General features: G+C 37.7%; 2 protein-coding genes across 4 annotated transcripts in view; one reads left to right on the forward strand and one right to left on the reverse strand.

The window, feature by feature from the left end:
- The window catches only part of GALNTL6 (polypeptide N-acetylgalactosaminyltransferase like 6), a 1,245,596-nt gene extending 1,223,536 nt beyond the window's left edge, over positions 1-22,060 (reverse strand). For all 3 annotated transcript variants that reach the window (XM_045998477.1, XM_045998475.1, XM_045998474.1), the window contains exons 1-2: positions 21,535-22,060; positions 20,829-21,138 (exon numbers count right to left, since the gene is read on the reverse strand). In XM_045998477.1, coding sequence (XP_045854433.1) covers positions 20,829-20,966 — 138 coding nt within the window. In that variant the 5' untranslated portion in view covers positions 20,967-21,138; positions 21,535-22,060. The remainder of the gene's footprint in view (positions 1-20,828; positions 21,139-21,534) is intronic.
- On the forward strand, positions 21,650-23,293 carry LOC123936930 (collagen alpha-1(I) chain-like). Its single transcript, XM_045997429.1, has 3 exons — positions 21,650-21,843; positions 21,944-22,845; positions 23,211-23,293. The coding sequence occupies exons 1-3, from the start codon at positions 21,650-21,652 to the stop codon at positions 23,279-23,281; spliced, it is 1,167 nt and encodes a 388-aa protein (XP_045853385.1). The 3' UTR covers positions 23,282-23,293.
- The last annotated feature ends 718 nt before the right edge of the window (positions 23,294-24,011 follow it).

Here is a 24,011-nt window from a genome sequence, read left to right on the forward strand (position 1 = left end):
AATAATTCATATCATTCAAATTATTTCTTTTTTTTTTATTTTAAACATTTTTTTTTTTTTTTGACAGAGAGAAGATCACAAGTAAGCAGAGAGGCAGGCAGAGAGAGAGGAGGAAGCAGGCTCCCTGCGGAGCAGAGAGCCCGATGCGGGGCTCGATCCCAGGATCCCGAGATCATGACCTGAGCTGAAGGCAGCGGCTTAATCCACTGAGCCACCCAGGCGCCCCTCAAATTATTTCTTTTAATAGACAGGACTAAATGTTTAATCAGTGGGCCAAAGTCTGTGCTAATACAAATTCACATGCCAAACCTAATTCAACAACAGGGAGATCTGATGTTATATTATACCTTGGAAAATACTATTAACAAACAGCAATTAAAAGACAAGGATATCCACACTCATCACTTTTATGCAACATAATAATGGAGAAATAAAAGGCATCCAATCTGGTTAAAAAAAAAAAAGAAGAAAAGAAAAAGTAAAACTTTCACAATTTGCAGATGACATGATATATAGATATATAGGAAATTCTAAAGACTCCACCAAAAACTACTGGAAGTGATAAATGAATTCAGTAAGGTCACAGGATACAAAAATGAATATACAGAAACCTGTTGCCTTTCTATACACTATCCACTAATAGAGGAGCAGTAAAAAGATAAATTAAGAAAACAATCCCATTTACAATTGCACCAAAAGCAATAAAATACCTAGGAATAAACTTAACCAAGGTGAAAGACCATCCTCTAAAAACTATAAGACATTGATGAAAAAAATTGAAGACAACACAAAGAAATGGAAAGACATGCCATGCTCATAGACTGGAAGAATAAATATTGTTAAAATGCTCACACTACCCAAATCAATCTTTAGCAGATTTCACACAATCCCTATCAAAATACCAACAGCATTTTTCAGAGCAAGAACAAATAATCCTATAATTTGTATGGAACTACAAAAGACCCCGAATACCCAAAGCAATCTTAAAAAGAAAAGCAAAGCTGGAGGTATCACAACTCCACTTCAAGTTATATTACAAAAGTTGTAGTGTTTAAGATAGTATGGTACTGACACAAAAAACAGACCCACAGATCAACAGAACAGAATAGAAAACACATAAATGAACCCACATCTCTATGGTCAATTAATCTGCAACAAAGCAAGAAAGAATACCCAATGGAAAAAAGTCTCTTCAGCAATGGTTTTGGGAAAACAGTACAGCTACATCCAAAAGAATGAAACTGGACTACCTTCTTACACTATACACAAAAACACTCAAAATGAAGAAACTAAATGTGGGACCTGAAGCCATAAAAATACTAGAACAGAGCACAGGCAGTAATTCTTCTGACATTGACCAACAGTTTTCCAGGTATGTCTCCCTACGCAAGGGAAGTAAAAGCAAAAATAAACTATCAAGACTACTTCAAAATAAAAACCTTCTGTACAGTGAAGAAAACAATCCACAAAACCAAAAGACAACCTACTGAATGGGAGAACATATTTGCAAATGACATAAATGATAAAGGGGTAGTATCCAAAATATATTAAAAATCTTACACAACAAAACAAACAAACAAAAAACCACGGGGTGGGGGGAGTAATCCAATTAAAAATAGAAGACATGAACAGACATTTTTTTTTTTAAAAAGACATGCAGATGACCAACAGACACAAGAAAAGATGTTCAACATCACTCATCATCAGAGAAATGAAAATCCAAACCCCAAGGAGATATCAGTTCACACCTGTGAGGCTGACTAAAATCAAAAACAAGAAATAGCAAGTGTTGACAAGGATGTAGATAAAAAGGAACCCTCGTGCATTGTTGGTGGGAATGCAAACTGGTGTTGCCACTATGTAAAACAGTATGGAAGTTATTAAAAATAAAAATACAATTACCATATGATCCAGTGATTCCACTACTGGTTATTTACCCAAAAACTACAAAAACACTAATTCAATATGCACCCTTAATGTTTACTGCAGCATTATTAACAATATTCAATTTATAGAAGAATCCCAAGTATCCACTGATAGATGAATGGATAAAGAAGATGTGGTGTGTGTGTATATATATATATATACACACAATACACTATTACTCAGCCATAAAAAAGAATGAAATCTTGCCATTTGCAATGATATGGATGGAGGGCTAAAGAGTATTGTGCCAAGCAAAATAACCCAGTCAGAGAAAGACAAATACCATATGATTTCGCTCATATGTAGGATTTAAGAAACAAAACAAAGGATCAAAGGAAAAAAAAAGAGAGAGAAACCAAAGACACTCTTAACTATAGAGAACAACCACAACGTTAGCAGAGGGTAGGTGGCGGGGGTGGGGTGGGGCGAGATGGGTGAAACAGGTGAAGGGAATTAAGAGTAGACTTATTTTGATGAGCACTGACTAATGTACAGAACTGCTGAATCTCTATATTGTACACCTGAAACCAATATAACACTGTATATTAACTATACTAGATTTAAAATAATTCTTATTGTAAAATAAGCCTAATATTTAAAAATATCATTTAAAAAAAAACAAAAAAAGTTGACGAGTGAAAGATGAAATTCCTCCTTACCACTGTATATAAACAAATTTTATGTAACACTAAAGTTACATAAAATATACTCAAAGCACAAAAAAGAGAGACTGCAAGTGAAAATATGCAGAAATCACTATTAGAAAAGAAAGTAATCAAATCTCAGAATAGTTAAGACTTTAGCCTTGTATTGAGGTGGTTTATGGCAGAACAGAATTATAGTTCTTCTAAGTCTATTTAGTTCTTAATATTAGCAGTTTCATCAAATTCTGACTAAATGTAATACATATTTAACAAATTAATAAAATTGGAATGAGATATTTGAAAGATCCAAGAATTCATTCATGTATAACATTTATTATTAGCAATAAATATTTTTAATAAATAGGACATAAATTTATAAAAAACACTAGGTACCACTCCATAACAATTCATTGTGCATCAACTGCACACTCTGATAAACGATTTATTTGGTACTTCACATTCTCACAAAAAGGACAACTGTTTTTAATATTACACTCTAGATTTCACGTAGTGTTTCTGTGTACTTACCTACTTTTTTCTTAATATTTTATTATTTATTTGAGAGAGAGAGAGCAAGCAAGAGAGCACAAGTAGGAGGAGCAACATAGAGAGAGGGAAAAGCAGACTCCCCACTAAGCAGGAAGCCAGACAGGGTCCTCCATCCCAGGACCCCGGGATCATGACCTGAGCCAAAGGTGAACACTTAACCGACTGAGCCACCCAGGCACCCCAAAGTTACCTATTCTTAATACTGTTCAATATGCCACTAATCAGGCCATATAGAAAAGACTTTAAGAGAGAATCACCAAAATCAGTTTCGGACCACTCCCTAGCATTTTATACTGATTAAAGTGAGCATTTAGGGCAACCTTAAAAATTGAAAAGTAAACCCCAAATCTGTAACTTTGAGGATGTGTATTGCAATGAAGATAAAGTGACCTTAAACATTCTGCTTTGATGGTGGTAGGACTCAGAAAGCTTGCCTCATATTTATGTTTGTCTAGAAATACTCGTATGTCCTCAAATATTCACTACCAGCTACTGCAGACACCCACTTACCTTATTTTACTTTTCTTTCTTCTGGGCCCATGGTAAAATGAAAAAAAAAAAAAAAAGTCATTCTAATTCACTATTCCCAAGTGATATTTTTAAGAATCACAGCTCAAATTTTCATATTTACCCAAACCTAAAAAACCAGGGAACAAAATGACATTTCCTAAAATGAGAAATGAAAATATTATTGAATGCTTCTCACAAAATACTTACATGTCCATCAATACTAACAATGGCAAATATATATATATATGTATATATAGTATATGAAATACATATATATGTATATGCACATATAATCGATGGCACACAGGAAAGGAAGGAAAACACTATAAAATATCAGTCATAGGTAAGTAAATAAAAATTAGAGAAAGAAACAATGAGAAATTAAGTAAATTTATTTATAAGATAAGCGTAAATTAAAAGGAATATTCTACCGAACTTAAAGATGGGGTCACAAAACATAATAAAAAGAATGAGAAGATTCTGACAGACATACACAAAGTACAAGTTTACATTTAAAAAGGACCAATATCTGTAGCTAATACTTGATAGCTGTACTTAGATAAAAAATTTTTAAATGTATTATTTAAAGAAATTTTCACCAGAATCTACACATTCCATCAGTAAAATGAAAATAAAAACCTTTCCCATCTAAACATATCACAAAAAATAGTATTTATATATATCTACATGAAAGATACTGATGAATCATTCAGAGTCAATATATCACCGTAAGATCACTGACAAAGACAGACTGTGTCTCAAATCAGTAGAAATACACAATTGCAGATACTCACAGAAACAATGTAAAAATCATATAAAGTGTTGTAAATAGGAAAAAGACTTCAGCATTCAAGTCAAAGTTGCTTCAAACTGGATGCATGTATTTTCTCATAACGCTTAACAAAACATCCACTGGCATGTTTTTGTTAGGTGATGGTACCTAAAAAATTATGTTTTAGCATCTAAATATTATGATACAAGTCAATGTGTAATAGCATGTATTATTTTTGCCCAACTAAATGAACATTTTAAATGTCATTTTGATTACTAGACCCATTGAACTGATAACATTAAGGGGAAAAAAACCTGATTTTAAAAACTCCCTTTAATATTTCTGCGCATTTCTTTTTTTTTTTAAGTAGGCTCCATGCCCAGTGCACAGACCAATCCAGGGCCTGAGCTCATGACCCTGAAAGGAAGACCCGAGCAGAGATCAAGAGGATGCTCAACCCACTGAGCCACCCAGGCACCCCTCTGCACATCGTTTTAAAGCTGAATGTGCCTTGGCAAACCTTATATTGAAAATCATTTTAATACACTGTTGAGATGGACACAAAAGCAACAGAAATGAAAGAAGGTCAAAGTTAGGTGACCAGTAGATAGAAATGTCAGAATGAGAAGTTCAAAAATCCAAAGCTGACCATCCTACTAGTACAGAGAAGAGGGAATATAATTAATGGGCTTGAAGTAATTTCACAACATGAAGAGCTTTGTGGAACCATCTCTTCAAACATAGTGCTATGTAATTATCAAAACAGTAAGAGATTTCCCCCAAGACACTGCATTAAATATGCCTCTACCAAAGAACCCTGTCATATCTTTTCTAGCTCTTAGAATTTTTTCCTAATCTCTTTCATAAGTTTTACCCTTGAATTTTCTCCCTTCCTCTCCCTGCTTCCACATCCCCGCTAGACAACTGCTAATTAAAATGAACACAGGTAAATCAAGGTAGACTTTTTCAAAAGAAGGGGCGGGGGCTGCTAGAAATGAGGACCTGTGCTAGACAATCAAGCTAATAGAAGTCTTAAGGTCTGAAGCATTCAAATTAAAATAAACCCCATGAAATATGTCAATCTGTATTTCCAAAATGACTTTTTTACATGAAGTGGGCTGCTTAGTGTTCCCTTGTAGGCTGTAATAATTAACTGAACTACAAGTTTTCTTATTAATCAGTAAAATTTTTAAATAATGTCTTTTCTAAATTGTCACAGTTGTCATTTTAATGTAGATACATCTCATGCCTAAACATTTTTTTAAGTGTCAATTATACTACAGATGTTGCTTTAATTAGAGAAAGAATATGATCGATGATTAAATGTTGTTCTTCATCTTACTGGCTTGTTTGAAGGTGACCCTCTTTTCCTTAAAGTCACTGGAGCCATACACAGCTTCCAGGGCTGTGTCTACAGCCTCAGATGTCTACAAGTTTGATGAAATCTCATTGTGGGGTGCGTGGGTGGCTCAGTGGGTTAAGCCTCTGCCTTCAGCTCAGGTCATGATCTCAGGGTCCTGAGATCGAGTCCCGCATCAGGCTCCCTGCTCAGGGAACCTGCTTCCCCCTCTCTCTCTGCCTGCCTCTCTGCGTACTTGTGATCTCTCCCTGTCAAATAAATAAATAAAATCTTAAAAAAAAAAAAAATCTCATTGTGATTTTCAGTATCAGGATCAGTCAAGTCTTGACATAACAGTGTATTCAGTCAGAGACAGAACAAATACATCCAAATGGAACCTTAATTCACAAGGATGACAAGAGTTGAACATTTCTTTTTTATATTCTCAGTTGTTTGATAATACCTATATGGTGTTTAAGTATATGCAATGGGTTGTGCATACTCTTATTTTTGTATTAAATATAGTTTAGCTCATGTAAGTTCAATATATAGAAAACAACTCCTATCTATCGTTCCTCATTCTTTCAAGAAACATTTATTGAATGCCTAATCTGTGTCAGGCAATGTTAGACCCTGGCACTAAAATGTGGAAAAAGACAATTTCTAACTTTATCAGTTTCCTGGGGTTGCTGTAACCAATCACCACAAATTAGATGGCTTAAAACAACAAAAAATTATTCTCCCACAGTTCTGGAGGCCAGAAATTCCAAATCAAGATGTTGGCAAGGCTGCATTATCTCTGGAGGCTCTATCTTCCTTTGCCTCTTCCAGCTGCTTGACTAATTCTGCCTCATTCCAATCTCTGCCTCTGTCTTCACACTTCTGTCTGTGTCTTCTTCCCTCCTGTCCACCAAATGCCCCCTGTGTTGTGTGTCTTTCATAGGGATGCTTGTCACTGGATTTAGGGACCAGTAGGATAATCCAGAATGATCTCTGCAGCTCAAGATCCTTAAATTAATTACATCTGTAAGATTATTTTTCCAAATCAGGTAACATTCACAAGTTCAGTGGATTAGAACATTGGGGGGGGGGGGACACAGGGGAGTACATCAATCGACCTACTATTAAGTTTAAGAAACTTACTGATTAATGTTGAATAAACTACCTAAATAGGTAGTTAATACATTGATAAGTTCCATTATAAGGTCAGAAAAAGAAAGTTTTTCTTAGGGAACAGGTAAGGTACCAAACCCGAGCATGAGAGATCAAAGAAAGTTTCCCAGATAAAGCTTGAAGAAAAGCAGAAATTGTTCACGTAAGATTGAAGATTTAAAAAAAAAAGAAAAAAAGAGGATTGAAGATAAAATATACGCAAATTCCTGGAGGAAAAAGAACATGATAATCTAAGGAACCTAAAAGAAGTTCAAAGTGGTTGGAGCCTGGGAAGACTTGGTAGTAAAGTAGTGAGCAGGTGGGTTCATCAAGGAGTGTTTAATACAGTAAAGCCATATTAAAGAATTTGAACTTTAATCCAAAGATGTGGGAAGCCAGTGAACAGACTGACAAATGGCCATAGCCTGTTCAACTACACACTTTGGATAAACAACTCTCTGCTTTGAGAGTGGACTGGAGGACAATGCTGGAGGGGGAGTATCAAGTTGAGGGTCTTTCAACAGAAATCCAGTGAAGTGTTTATGCTGGTCCCAACTAGGGTAGTAGCAGAGGGCATCAAGAGATGGGAATAAGTGCACAGGAGATGTTTTAGGAAGAATTGTGAACGCTTATCAATTGACTGAATTTTAGAGTAAGCATAATGAAGGTACCAACCATAATGAACATCCAGATAGATGGTGGTGTACTTCATTTAGGTAAGAGATACAAAGGGAGAGCCGCCACAGGGAATGGAAGAGAAAAATGGATTTCATTAGTCATTTAAGGTTTAAAATATGTTTCTAGATTTTAGATTGTTGTGTGTATCGCGTGTTCAGAGGGAAATGTGGATTAGACATAACGATTTGGGAGTCATCAACTTAAATTTGAAATTATGAAGGGGCTGAAATTATGAGGGGCTAGATGAATGACGCCTTCCCCAAGAATGCAGACAAGAAAGAGCTGCTGAGACCCCAAAGAAAATAGCATTGTAAGCAAAAGAACAGAAGTAGGTGTCTATAAAGACACTGTAAATGTGTTTGTGCATGCATGGTGTTTGGGAGGGGGTGTGGGGATAGAAGAATTAAAATAGGAGTTTGCCCAGCAAAGGCAAAAGAATCAGTGTACGTTTCCCTATTCAGCCTTCTTGCTTGTTTCCCAAAGCTGCCGTTCCAGCCTCTTCCCTCTGTAAGTCTCCCACTCTGCCCCCTCTTTCCTCAGATAAAGAAGACTGTTTCAGGTAAGAGAGTTTTGTTAAATTCTATCCAGTAGTATGACTAATGAGAAGTGCCTTTGGAATTAACTACCAAGAGACTTCCAGTGACACTACTGGAAGGAGCTGATGCAGATTAGAGGAGCTGGAATCAGCCTGAGGTACACAGACGCAGAAAATCAGGAAGGAGATGCATCAGGTTCCATTGTTAGGAGAAAGTTGTTAGGAGGAGAAAGACAGGACCGTGCTAAAGGGGTGTATGACAGAGAATGACACTGTCTTCGCTTTACTCTCGCTCCCCGCACTCCTCCAATATTGGGAGAAGTCAGAGCAGGTTCCAATATTGATGTGAATGATGGATCAGAGAGGAAGAGACTGAAAATAAGTGAAATGAGGGGGGGAAAAAAAGGCAGAAAAGATCAATTGAAATTCCTAAGAAAACACTGTGGTCTATAGACAGGAGAGAAGGTCCCTATGTATCCTAAGGCTAGAGACATTTTTCCATGGTCACATGAGGCAAATAGGAACTGAGAAATAAATGCATATACTTTCTCTGATTTTATGGTAAGACGTCTTGGCTCAGTATGAAAGTACTATGCTGTCACTGAAGAATGAGGCCAGGCTATCCACTGAGTATGATAAGAGAGGGGGTGGCAAGGGAGATTTGAGGAGACTAGAGAGGATTGGAGAAAGCAGCTTTAAAGAACGGGAGAAAGTGCTGAGTGGGAAAGCACACAGAGATTCTTTACCAGTAGTTTGGCTTCATTGTGCCAGTTTTTATTTTTAACTTACACAAGATCATTTCCCTTGAGTTGACACACCTAAGCAATATTTACCTTCTGATGACACAGTCTGAAATAAGGTGTTAGCTCCCAGTATTACAAACAAAACAATAGCAACATAGATCAACAACAAAAGCCTTGAGCTAAAAAAATATTTCTCACATCATACACATTTCAATAATTGAAAATCCAGTTAGGTTCAACAGAACGTTGTGTGTGTGTGTGTGTGTGTGTGTGTGTGTGTGTGTGTGTGTTTTAAACACAATGCAAAAGACTCAAGTTTTTGGAGTTTGAAGTCATTGGTCCATTCACAGAATCAATAACTGATCAAATCAATCCCCACTTGAAATGTTTCTTCAAGGAAAATTTTAAAGGAAATAAAGGGAGCAGAGGGGGCTCTGAGCAGAATAAAAAGGATGGAAGAGGGGGGCAAAGTGATAAAGTAGTTGGTATTTCTACCCTTTCCTGAATAGTATCCTTTGGTCTCTCTGATGCTTATCTTTCCCTCCATATTTTATATATTAAAACTCAAGATCTTTGCCTCAGAATGCTGGGATCATGCAGAAAATGTAATTTCCTTCAGTTTGTAAAAAAAAAAAAAATGGAAGTTTCTATATAAATTAAGAGAGGGAAACAATCCCACTACATAATTGTTGTCAATTATATAATAATATATGGACACCCGTCTGTTAGGCTACCTTAAAAAAATTATGAGAGTCACTCAGCTAGGGAATGAAAGCATTTTGATCTCCCCTCACCATCTAATTTTCTACAGTTTTCCATTCCTGTCTTTCCAGCCAGTACTTTTCTCCGAAACACTAGGCATGAGAGAGCACTTCTTTTGTCAAGCTCTGTACTCCAGTCTCAAACAGCATCATTCTGAAGCAACCAGAACAATAACGTTAAAATTCAAGTTATATAAAATAATAAAATAAAATATTCAACCCTGAAGACATTTTTAGATAATCTTTTTTAGAAATTCAGACTCAATGACATAATTTATAAGACAGTTTTTATCCCTTGAGGGCAAAACACACATTGAGAAATCAACACCATGTGGAGAGAACAGCACAAAAAATGAGGGGAAAGGTCACCATAATAGCATTGGTGATGACTGCATATGCTGGGAGGAACTAAACTCTCTGTTGAAATCCAGTTTGCTCTCACAGGTAGAGCTATGTGAGTCCTTGGTTCATGCTGCAAAAACTTTTGAACTAGTCAGTGCTATTTTATTTCCATATGGGCTACTAAAAGTAAGAAAATAAATTTAAAAATTTAAAGAAAAAATGTTAAAGCTGTTTCTTTGAACATTTTTTTTTAAATATTTTATTTATTCATTTGACAGAGAGAGATCACAAGTAGGCAGAGAGGCAGGCAGAGAGAGAGGGGGAAGCAGGCTCCCTGCTGAGCAGAGAGCCTGATGTGGGGCTGGATCCCAGGACCCTGAGATCATGACCTGAGCTGAAGGCAGAGGCTTAACCCACTAAGCCAACCAGGTGCCCCCGAACATTTTTTTTAAAGCCTTATAAGAATGCAAATTTGGGAGTACCTGGGTGGTTCAGTCTGTTGAGTGCCCAACTCTTGGTTTCAGCTCAGGTCATGATCTCAGGGTCCTGAGATGGAGCCCCACATTGGTTCCAGACTCAGCAGCCAAGTCTGGTTGAAGATTTTCTCCCTCTGCCCATCCCCACCTCACTTGCGCACAGTGTGTGTGGGCTCCCTCTCTCAAATAAATAAATCTTTAAAAAGGAGAATAAAAATGTTTTTATAAACCCTTATGATGGGTCTATGAAAGAAATGGTATAGGAACATACTTTTCCTTTTTTATCCAATCTCAGTTCTCTAGAATTCTAACAGATAATAGCTAACACTTTAAAATTGCTTGCTATGTGCAATCCGGTTTTCCAAACATTTTATGGACATAAACCTATTTAACCCATACACTGATTCAACCAAGCAGGCACTATTTTTTATACCCATCTTAGAAACGGCAAATCTAAGACAGTAAAGATACACAGCTTGTCCAAAGTGACACCGGCAGCAAACAGCAGAACTAACTGGAAGTGAAACCAGGCAGCCTGCTTCCAGTCTCCAATCCCTCAACCACTGTGCATATTTCATTCCATAGTTGAGTTAATATATAACTCTATGGTGCAGAATATCCAAGACAGTTACATTATATGGTAAATTACAGATACTCCATCACTTCAATATTGGTAAAATAATCACTGTTAAGATCTTAACAAATTTTGAAAAAAAAAGTCTCTTCATTTTTGCAATATAGGATAGTAATCTTCCATATACCAAGGATTTGCTGTGACTATTTAAGAACAGCTCAGCATGGTGCCTGGCACAGAGTAAGAACTATAAATAAATGCTACTTTAACTTTTATTATTAATATACTTTTACTCTTGTTTTTATCATTACAGTTTTATTACTTTCATCATTCATATATTGGGATTCTTGGCAGCTTAAGACTACTATCTCCTTATCCCTGTAATTAATATCCCCTCACTTCCCTCATTCTACTACCTATACATAAACCAACTGCTTTTTCCCTTTGCTCTGCATATCTGTTCACTGTTTGAATTTATTTTGACAGGTACATTGCTGTCCTACTGACCAGTGGCTGCACGGTGTCTTGACAACCCCATTCAGTATTATAGTCTTCAATCTTTATTACAGGATTATATATACTATGATAAACATCTAATTACCTATCTATCTAGATATTATAGCTATCTATCTATACTATGTGATTTCACACTTTGAAGAACATTTCACAAATGTTCAATTATCTCTCCAAATTAGTATGATAATTGTGTAAGAAAAATCTCAGACCTCTCTGCCAACCCGTAACAAGCACAGACTCTATATTTACCTTTCAGAGCATAACGACCTTTTCTGCTTCTCTCCTGCTTTTTTCATCTACCTTCATTTTCCTTGGGGACTGGTCTTCATGCATCAGCCTTCTTCTGGCTTCTCTCATCTCCCACCAACCAGGACCCCACATTCAGCCCTTTGATTCAATGCTAGCACCATCATTATTTGTTATTGGTCTTATAGGATATCTTAGTTGTACGTTTAGTCTTACCATTTAACCATTTACAATTTTGTTTAAACCTCTACAGCTGTGTGCTACTTTAATCAGGGCGGTATCAGAGATTAATTATCAAACCCAGTCACTTTTTCAAAGTTCTCACTTGCCTTAAACTATGCAGCTGTTAACACTGTTCATCATTTTTTCTTTTTATGAATCCAGAGTGCAGAGACTCAAATTTTGTCTTTGGGTCTTACTTAACTGGGAACTGAGTTATTCAGAAGAACCTATCTCAATGAATTGTTGGAGGATTGAATTAGTAAATGTGCAGAAAACAATTAGGGTCACATAAATATCACACAATAACTGACGTATTCTCTGCTCCTTCTAAGCTGTAAATAATTAGAACACATTTCTTATGAAACAACTTAATCCATCCCTATATTATAGGTGTGTTCATGCCTTTTCTTAATGAGCAGATTGTAAGCTAATTGAAAACAGATTTAGCTCTTAATCACTTATTGCTGCAGGGTGTAGGCACAGTATTGTATGGTACACACAGCTAATAAACATCTATAGTATCAATAACAAACAAATCAGTAGTGATGTTTTATATACTTTATTATATCTCTACTGGGTTTGTCCAGTATTAAGCTTATTCACTACCTTCAATGAATATTCTAAAAACTGAGAAAAAGGTAGCAATGCCATTTACTTAGCTTCCCTTAATTGAGTATCTACTAGGCACCAGGGCAATTTACATATATTAATCCAATTAGTTCTCTCTGCTACCCATTTATGTGATAATATCTGTGTTAACATATGAAGACCTGAGCTTCAAAGATGTTAAGTGACCTGCCCAAGATGACAGACTTGGGTAAGTGGTGAGCCCAATGTCAGAACCTTAAGTATCTGCCCTTCCCTCAGCCTAATCCCAGCCCCATCTAATTCTGAGAAGAGGCAACTCAACACACTCCTCATAAAAGAACAAAGGCCTAATGGCTCCAGAGACCACACCACTCCTTCCCTTTTCTAAAGGTCCCTGATACACACAGAAAATTCCACCATTCAGTGCTTGTTTTTTGTTTGTTTGTTTCATGACTATCAAATTTACCTCACCAATTCACTATTCAGAAAATTAAGAATGGGCGCACGCAACATGCTTTTTCGGTATCCTCTAACTCCACTGAAGGGAATAGTAACTCTGTAAAGTAGCTTCATGATTTTAATAGTTTCTATTCTGTTTTTTAACTTTTTTTCTTCAGAATAATCCGATCTCTCTCATGACTATGATTTAAACAACAAAAGTAGTTCTCAGATTCTTGTTTGTAATCAATGTAGAGGAAGAAAATGCCTATATGTGAGGCGTGGGCTTTATTTGTTATAGGAAATGAAAGTGGTCACTACAAAGAAGTATTACTCTTTAAAAAAAAAAACTCTTCTATTAAAAGCTTCAATTTTTTAATAACTTTTAATGCAATATACCAAAAAAATTTCAGTCACTTTTCTGCAATAAATGATTATACAAAAAATAAAATGAACAACCTGTCCTTAAGCATTGGACCAAAAAATTACAAAGAAAAGGACCTTTCATTTTCTAGACCCTATTTATTTGTTTATTGAACAGTCCCTCCCTTCCAGATTTAACACATCAATGACAGTCCTCCACCATATTCACTGTTCTGCTGTGCTCTCTTGACACAGCCTTGCAAAGAGAAACCATCTGTAAATATTTATTAAGCAAACACTAATTTCCTTGCTAAAGGCAATGATTGCTCATAAATGCTTATACCATAGTAACAATCTATATTCATTAACCCTTATTATATGCTGTTCAAAATACTAAGCATTTAGTCCTCACTGTAACACTGCAAGAAAAGTATTATCATCCCCACCCGACTTAAGAGAAAACTGAATTGGGGAAGATCAAGGACTTGCTAAATGTCACAAAGTGGTAAGTGCTAGATCCAGAATTTGAAACTGGTAATTTGGTTCCAGAACCTACATTCTTACATACTGAAAGAGAACAAGACAGAATGGAAATTCTGGTATTTCTTCTAAAACTAAGTGCAGCTGGATTCTTTTTCAGAGGAGACATGCCAAAAACAAGGAAAAAGGAAAGACCCACTCACTCAAACTTGGGTGGCAGCCCTGACAATGTGGTCAATTTTTATTATGATAAAATAGTTCATAATGATTTATAATATTCCCTGTATCTGGCTTTCTAGACTTCAAGTACTGAAAATAACATTCCATGAGTAATTGAGCAATAAATTTAAAATTAGCCTTCTCAGCCCTCACTAAGACACTACCACTCCTTGCAACAGAGTTGATAGCCACCACCACATGGGATGGCAACCACAACTGCACTGATTCTATTACCAAATAACAAACAAATCACCCTATTTATAACCTATGCAAGTCTAACAGGCTAAATCCTTGCTAGGAGTCTCACGCTTGCTAAATAGATATAAGTACTTCTAGAGACAGATGCATTTTCTTTATCTCTCTCCATACTTTCCTAGAGTTATGTTGGTAACATTTAAATGATGCTTCAAACTCAGTTGACTAACAGCCTCTCGTGGATTCAAAGCAATGGAAAAAGCATAAAGTTACAAAAGAAAAAAAATGTACAAAATGGAACAGTTGGGTGGATTTATTTTTTCTTTTTAAGTGAGAACATGCATGTGGATGTATGTATGTGTGTTGCTAAATGAATACGTTGAAATGAATACTTTTAAAGTACTGCTAATCTAGTCCACGCGTTTCCCCATTAAGCTAGAAATAGAAAAGCTGGAGGAAAACATTCAGTGATTTGCCCTTGACCTTAAATATACCTTTATTTTTTCTCCCTTTCTGGCTACCTCATTGGAGTTTGGTAGTAACAGACACCAGCATATCAGAGAGAACAGTGGTGGTCATCGTGTTCTTGAATGTTTGTGGATGCCCTGTCTCTTCTTTTCAACCTTTAAATAAACCCAGGATATATGAGTGTGTATATATATATTCCTGTCTGTCTAAATATGTATTGTCAGTGGCACAAATGGTTTTTGTTTTGTTGTTGTTGTTGTTGTTGTCCATTCAAAAATTACAACTATGTTGTGAGAGAATTTAGGAACAGTTAGCTTTATGGTGTGACAGATGGAGGTCAGATGGAGAACGAATATATAGTTCATGAGCGTGTCTTTACCTTTACTATCATCCTGAGACCCTCCTATTTCTTGGCACGTTTGGACCTTTGATTCTATAATGCTTCTTTGTCAACACATGTACATATGAAGGAAAGAGAAGAACAATGTGGTCATGCCTGAAGGTTTTAAGAACTGAAAGTAACCAGTGCTCATGTCTTCATCCTAAGTAAGCCGAGTCAATGAAAATGAGTGACTGCTGAGACAAAGCACAACCACATCTGATTCTACATCCCACCTACACTGCTTAATATCTTTTCTTCATTTAATCTGTATCCCCTCCTATAACGTTATTCTTGATGTACCTTAGCTGAACTTCGTCTGTATAAAAGTGTTACAAGAAGAGACACAGTTGCAAACTTCCCTAAAGGCTATCAAGGCTACTCCTGACAAACTTTAAATAAATAAATAAAAACAAACTCAGTTTTCTATACCACTTAAAGCATCCAAACCTCCTTACCCTTTTCCCTACATATCCCAGCCTTGATTTGGTTTCCTTTATAGAGGAAAAAAAAAAAACCTTATAGGAGGCTAATTGATTCAGCACAGCTTATCCAACGCAGCAATGAACAAGAGAAAAACCTATCTCATTTTTTACCAGATTGTGAACAGAAGGCTGTGTTTCACACAGTCTCCCAGGAGGCAAGGTGATGAACTAATCATGTTGCAATCTACGAGGTCACAGCAAATAATTAAGACACTTGTTACAGTGGTCTGTGTGGTGTGATCCTGTAGCGAGTAAGAATGGATTTTCCATAAATTCAAGAAAAGGTCCTTTAAAATCTTAATTTAAAGCCTACATTTTAGCTAATTAAGAACAGTATGGCTCAAACTAATGCATCATTTCACATTTAGTGTATTGATAATCCTGAGTGCGGAAAGAGAGAAAACCTTTTTTTTTTTCTCCTGTCCTTAGCTCTTCCAATATCTAAGGTGTTTGCTGGAAAAGAAATACAGACACACTCTACAGCTTTAGTGATCAGCATGACAAAGGAAAGCATGACAGTTTGCATATACTCAGTACCAATTATCTGACATCTTCACATCATAAAACAGGTTTAAAATGCCACAAGGGAGAAAAAATGTTCTTAGCCAAAAGAAAAAATCCCCCAAAGTGTGGTGCTGATTAACATTAGAAGAGTTGGTCAAAGATACTGAGAAATCTTTCAGGAGAGTATTTTTTTTTTTTTAATATTTTATTTATGTGACAGAGAGAAATCACAACTAGGCAGAGAGGCAGGCAGAGAGAGAGGAGGAAGCAGGCTCCCCGCCGAGCAGAGAGCCCGATGTGGGGCTCGATCCCAGGACTCTGGGATCATGATCTGAGCCGAAGGCAGAGGCTTTAACCCACTGAGCCACCCAGGTGCCCCGAGAGTACTTTTTTTTTTAAAAAATAAAGGTGAAGTCCCACACCTGTCATGTACAGCTTACATATGGATCTGACTACCAACAAAATATTACCACACAGTACTTCCCATACCCAAGATGTGATCTCAGGACTTTACGTACCTTATGTGGCAAGCATGATTAACCCTATTTCATCAATAAAAATTCCTAAGTACAAAGAAGTAAGAAGATTCTACAATTCAAAAGTGACATGAGCATCTAGTTTTGGGTCTTTTTTTTTCTAATGTGGTAAAAAATCCAGGCCAAACATAAGTTTCTAAAATCATTCTGAATAATTGTGAAAATGCCTGATTTAAAATTCTGGAATTTGACTCTAGTTCTTTCATTTCAAAAATGATTCACAAAAATATTGAAAGATCTTCATCATATTCTAAATATTCTTGTATCATTTCTGCAAGTCCTATTATTTGCAACTTAGTTGCCAAAACTACAGCTACTTTTTTTTTTCAGTTAGTCTTTTTAATGTATTTAGGAAAACAAAGTGTTTGGGGGTAGTTTTTATTTACCTATTCTTGTATGAATAATTAGGAAGAAAGGTATAATAATGCTGAATGAAGTAGTTTTGCCCTAAAATATTGTTTTGTCCTAATTATAATCCTACTGCACTGCTTATTTAAGATTAAACACATAACTTTAATTTAAATGTAGCTAAAAGCAGAGAATAGCAATTCAAATTTTGAGAAAAATGAGAAGCATTATTACACAGTAATCACTCTCAGTTAAATATCATATTCATTATCAATAGATTATTTTGTAATATATGTATATATTTCTAAACAAAGATAATTATATCATCCCAGTAATAGCAAAAAGTGACAAAATTCTACTGAAAATAACATATGACAATTATGATTGATAACTTAATAACATACAAGCCAAAACTATAAAATATCTTCAAATTTTTCCAAAACATTAAAAATCTCAAAAGCTTAAAAATTATTTTAGTAACTGGATTCCAACTTTACAGAGCACAAACAATAAAATACACATTTTAATTACTGCATTATTAAATTTATTCAATCCCCTTTGGTTGTATGAGAGAAAAGAAAAAAAAACTTTTAAATGAATAATTTGGGAATTTTTATTTCATTTTTTTCTTTTCTGCATCATAAGTGGGTAAATATTTAAATATGGGAATTTTCATAAATATTATTATTTGTAAAGATTTTATTTATTTGACAGAGAGAGACACAGCAAGAGAGGGTAACACAAGCAGGGGAGTAGGAGAGAGAGAAGCATGCTTCCCACCAAGCAGGGAGCCCAACACAGAGCTGGATCCGAGGACCCCAGGATAATGACCTGAGCCAAAGGCAGAGGCTTAACAACTGAGCCACCCAGGCATCCCCGTAAACATTATTCTTCATGTGAAAAGACAATAATACAATTAACTTGTAATAATAACAGAATGAGAAAAAAAATGTGCAAAATACTAAACAGCATGAAAACATAGAATTTCTATCAGTGTTTGCTGTTTACCTTCACTTTGTTTCAGATTAAATAATAAATACCGTTTTTACAGATTAGTAGGTAAACTATTAATGATGTGCTCTGATAAAATAAAATTAGGAGAATTTAAAGAGTATTAGCCATTCTATGATTTTGAATCTCCATAACGTAAAGTATTTCCCTACAACCCATTGTAATAATTAAACTAGTTAAAATGGTTAAAGGTTTTCAATTTCTGTGACCATCGCCACATCACACTTTGCACCAGTACTGCTGTTTTAACACATAACTGCTGTAAAAATAGACCATTCACATGGGCACGTGACTTATTTTGAATAGCTTCAGTACTTACTGCTGTCAATGCCTCAATCAGCGCATTATCTTTACCCTCACGATTTTACAACTTAGTGATAAATATAGCAAAAGATGGCTTTTGAAGAACATCTTAGCAATTAACCATGAAATAGTCTTTTTAGAACAAATTGCTAAATTTAAATAACACATTACCCAATAGTCAAATTACATGCTTCAATTGGAAACCTGTGTGTTTAGCTGACTTACTAACATTGATTTATAGATACATTAGCAAACTATTATATCACCATATTAAGCATGTTTAACTCATCACTGAAAGTCGCTTTTTATTTGGTCAAGTGTGTGTATATACATATATACACACACACATACACATATAAACATACATATATAAATATACATATATGACTTAACTCTTACTTATCCAATACTTGTAGAATGTCAACTATCCTAATTATCTTTCCAATTATATCTAACAGTGGAATAAAACCAACAAAAGCTTATCTTTTGTTTTACAATGAATTCTATCTTTCAGTAAGTGAAAATTTCTACCTTTTTAATTTTGTTTCTGTAAAAATTAGTACTATTACTTAACCTAAAAACTACTGAAGTATATGACTGACATTCATTTTATGGCATATTACTAACCATCTTTACTCTTGGTTTCAAAACTGTTACACGGGATTATTAAACTGGAATGTCACAAGATCTCCATCAGTTATTTACTCAACAGTGTAAGAAGCATTGAAAAACACCTCCTTCTCTTGCCACCCCATTCCTTTCATAATTGTTAATTGATTACCTAATATTAAGTTAATCTATTCCTCTACAAAAGAACCAGAAATAAGGAAACTCTTTTGGAGATTACAATAAGTCAGAGAGTTGATTTGCTATATTTCATTTTTTAATGCCATTGTACAAATTTCCCATTAAGAGTCAAAATCAATAAGAACCAGTGTGAAAGTTGTAAAGATCTCATTAATAAGTTTAATTAGTGTTTTATGTTAGCTATACAACAAATACTTCAGATGGTTATGGTTAATTGAATTAGCAAAACTCAAGGAAAAGTCATTTTGCTTTTGTCAGTTTAACTATTTTGAAATAGAAATTTTATGTAATACTGAATTAGCTACCAATGTCAACAAAATCTTCTTTCACATCAAGGTTGGAGAAATAATTGATCTAAGAAGGAAAAAAAAGTTTCACATTCAAAGTACCCATCTTCCTTCCTTTTTTTCACTAGAATGACAAAACAGAATATACTCAAATCAAGGTTATATCCCTATTAGAAAGGATGATAGAGATCAACAACTAAATAAAAACATCAACAGTTTTCCTCAAAATTCCAATCCACCAAAAATCCATAAGCAACTAGTTATCTTTAAAAGTTTACAGACTGGTAACCATTACTTCTCAAAATGAAAAAGCAGATTAACTCCAGGTATTTCACTACTAACCACTTACTGTGTAAAGAGATTAAACTTTGTTAAGTATAAGAAGAAATATTTAATTACCATTAATATATATTCCTGTTGTCCACAAACGGACGTTTACTTAAACACCATAATATATGTGGAAGGTACACAGTGTACATGGGCGATGGCCCTTGAAATTAAGAATGTTAATATTCTGAGGTGATGCACAGGACTAGTTTAAAAAAAAAAAGTGTTACGTCAATATCACAAAGAAGGCTGCATTCTATTGTTAGAAGTTTAATTACAGAAGCTGTCTCATTTATTAATAAACAAGAAATTCAACAATATGACTTCTCGTTGACACTTCGTGAACGACTTTTTGCATTACTCACTAAAAAAGATAGTTATTTTGATCTATGTTAAGTCATGAGTGATGCCCAGACTAACAGATTGCATATACGTGAAAACAAAACATACCACACTACGCAGTGTTTCAGATATGAAGAAAAGCTTTTTTTTACCAACAAACTATTACCACCAGATTGTGAAACTGAACAGGCATCCTTGATAACTCTGCCTGTATACCCCACCAAACCACCTTAGCAACAGGAGAGAAAAAACAGAGACTTTAAGTTTCCACAGAGTAAAAAGCTGTTGCTAAGCAAAAATTACAACCAAAAATATAGAAAGCTGTAGCTTGTTTTCTGAGAACTACTTCACAAGTTTAACGATTTCATTGTCCCAGATTACTTTAATGTAGATATCCAAACCGGATGAAAAGCAAAAACAAATCCCCAGGACTGACTTGTACCAAACCCATCTCCGCACCCCACAAATGTACAGTTACCTTTCATATACCTCAAGTCAAAATCAACCTAAAGACCAACTGAGATTGTTTTCCTCTTCCTCTTGACCTCTCTTATCCTTCTCTTCTAGTTTATTTTACTTTCATCCATGTCCTTAGTTGGGATCTTAAAACAAGCCCTTTCCAAACCCCAAAGTCTCAATTCCTAAAATATGTGCCCTGCAAATACTTGGAAAACCCAAAGCTACCCCACATTTGCTTCCCTGTGTCCCCGCGAGGTGCTAGCCTTACCAATCCTCCTGTGAGCTTTCTTCGGATGGCACTTACCTGCTGCTCCCCGGGTTCTGTGGATTTCACCAAGTGCTTATCCTTGTACAGAGACCAGAGACCAATATTGGGCAGGAAAATTAAAGCCACCATGAATAACAAAGTCATCTGCAGAAATCTCTTCTGTTTCCTCTTCATTGCAAATGATAACAGAGAAGAAAAGTTAAAGGAGATGGCTCCCTGACTGCTTCTTGTGTTTAACGTCAAAGTCCTTTCCTCTCCCCTGCGAAGCACCAGAAACTGAGGAGAAGCTAAAAACTTTTGTTGCGTGCTCAGCACCAATCTGCACGATTCAGAGGGAGTTGGGCATCTGCAGAACAAACACACAGTTACTTTCCCCCCAGAAAACTATGACGAAGGCATTATCTATTGGCTTAGAAGTAAATGACTTGACTGAGGAAATCCTTAAACCTCCTTAATATAAAGCAATGGAGTAAAATACGGTCATTTGACCCATAATCTTAAGTTAGGAAAGTCTATAGCATGCTACATACGTAAGAACACAGGAGTTGTGGTGTCCTACCCCCCTTAGTGGGAGGGTTGGGTTGGAGAGGAGCGGGTCAGTTGGGGGAACTGCGTGGGGGGGAGAAGGCTCAGCCCCATCAAGTGTCAGGAAGAAAAGCGTCCGTTTTTGACACTGGAACATCACCTTCTCCGTCTTCCCTGCACGTCTGTCTCCTCCTGTGCTGCCCCTGGAATGACCCACCTGGACTCAAGTTCAACTCCCTCTGAAGCCAGCGTGCTGGCGGGCTCCACACGGATCCAGGGACTCGGACACAGGAGCCCAACTCCCGTTTGGATGGAGGTCCCCAAACTCCTGGATGCTCGCGCGCGGTCTGAACTCTCCCCGCCGGCAGCGGCTCGCAAGCGGGGAACCTGCTGGAAAGGAGGCTACAGATGTCAGCGGAGTCCAGCCAGGAAGTGGAGGCGCCGTGCCGCTTCGCCTCGCGCAGCGCTCGGAACGTGATCTTCCGCGAAGTAAGCGCTCTGCCCATCAATCTCTTCCCCTTCCCCCGTGACGCTCTCACGCTCCGCTGTTCATGTTACCATTCTCTTCCAGCGACTGAGCGAACCCAGAGAAACATCACGAGCACCTAAAGGGCGGTGTGCTCAAGCTCCCCTCCTGCGAAGGGGCTGGAGGGAGGCGAAGCCGAGTCTGCGCTGGGCTGGGCCGTGGGCGAGGGCGCCGGGGAGGGCGAGCAGCAGGCGAAGCTGCGTGGCGCTGTCTCCCGGCCGCCCGCTCCCCGCTCCCCGCTCCACGCTCGCGGCCGCCTGCCTTCCGCGGAGACGCCGCCGGTGCCGACCACGTGCGGGAGCCCGAGCCCGGGAGGGGAGGGCGGGCCGCCTGGAGGGGGTGGGCAATTCCGCCCAGCTTCCGGACTCTATATAAACAAACCCTGCCGCGAGGAAGAGGAGGAGGGCGAAGGCGCTGCACGACGTGGGCTGGCAGCGGGCAGTCTCCGCGGAGCCTCCCTTTCTCGGCCGGGGCTTTTCGGGGCAAGCTCAGACCGGCAGAGCTACCACCTCTCCCACTCATCTCACCCAAAAGGCGCCAGGCCAGAGACTCCGGAGAAAAAGTCGCCGGCGCTCGCGGGTTTACCCCGATTCTTCCATGGTGCCGGCGGGAGCGCAGCGAGCCCGTACGCTGAGGCGGCGGTGGCCGTGGGAGACGGAGGCGAACCGAGGCTGGGCAGGTCCTGCCGAGAGGGGCTTCTCGGGCACGTGTCCCGCCGCTCAGGCCAGGTACGTGGTGCAGCGGAGAGGAAGAGGATCCCGAAGCGAGGGAGGGCTGAGGGTCGGGGTTCTCAGACAGCAGCTTCTGGAACGGCTCCCGCGGAGACCCACGGCGCTGTACTTGGGTCTGCAAACACCGGGGCCCCGTTAGGATTTGGCTGTGCCACCGCGCTCCTCCCCCGCCCCGCTCGTCCGCACTCAGCGCTCTTTATCACTGCAAGGCTACCTGTCCCTCCGACCTCGCACACTCCTCCCATGATACCCGGAAAATGTGGGGATCCAGGTGAGTCTCTGGCAGAAAGGACTCCTCCCTCTCCCCAAGATAGAGATACACCAACGCCCCTGAGCGCACACGCGTGAACCTGGACAGCCTCTCCAAGACACCTCCGTGCCTAGCAGCGTGCATTAGATACTCTTGGGATCCAGAGCTCCTAACTCCTGAAGGAATGGGGACTGGGCTGAGGCGACAGACATGCATGCAGTGCCCCCTTGTATCAGCTCTGTCTAGAACCAAAAAGAAGCGCCATGGCCATCTCTTTGTTACAAGCTAGATAAGATGCCCACATACTTGGGATAGATGAGATGGTGGGGCCCAGAACGGTATTTTGGTATTTTCTCTCTCGTTTCATTTCTTCTTTTCATCTCTAGCTCTCTTGCTCCCTATTCCCCTACCCCTCCCTTTGCCTCCCGCTTCTACTCTCTATCCATGGCTCACTTGAGAACGACAGGGATGTGAGTGTGAAGAGTTATGCCTTCAACTCCTCACACTATGATTTTAAAAATGTATTTGAACAATATATATTGGCTGTATGAGTGCATGAATAAAGCTTTGTGCTACAATATTTGTCTTTGTGAATCACTCGCATTTCAAGAGTATATAAACACGTTTCATAAGTGTTTTTAAAATATGCCCTTTATGTAATCACCAGTTACCCTTCAACTTTGCACAAATGCAAGAATCCAGAGAGCAAGAGGCTTAATTCCTCACCACGACACACACACACACACACACACACACACACACACACACACACAGCCTTTTGTATTCTGTATTATTTTCTAAATTTTTTCTCCCTTAGCAAGTGCAGTTTTGAAACACAGAAATGTGAATTCTGAGAAGCAACATAGGGAGAGATTTTGTTCGGAGGCTTGGTCCTCAGGGAAAGATTTTGGGAATTATTTAAGTACATTAGACATTTTCTGCCTTATAGATAACTTATTAACAATTAGGAAATAAAAGTACTCAAAAGTAAACTTGGAATTAAAAAAAATTTTAAACTCTTCACATTTTGAATAATACTGGTTTCTTCATACTCCCACCCCCCCCCAAAAAAAGCCCTGGATCACAAATAGGCATATTGTCATATTGTCATTCTGTTTGTTAAATACAGGATTCTGACTTGAATTGTGCTTCATTATTGTTAACACTAGTAAATGGGCTTGCAAACA

Source organism: Meles meles, chromosome 2 (assembly GCF_922984935.1).
Source record: "Meles meles chromosome 2, mMelMel3.1 paternal haplotype, whole genome shotgun sequence".
Taxonomy (NCBI): domain Eukaryota; kingdom Metazoa; phylum Chordata; class Mammalia; order Carnivora; family Mustelidae; genus Meles; species Meles meles.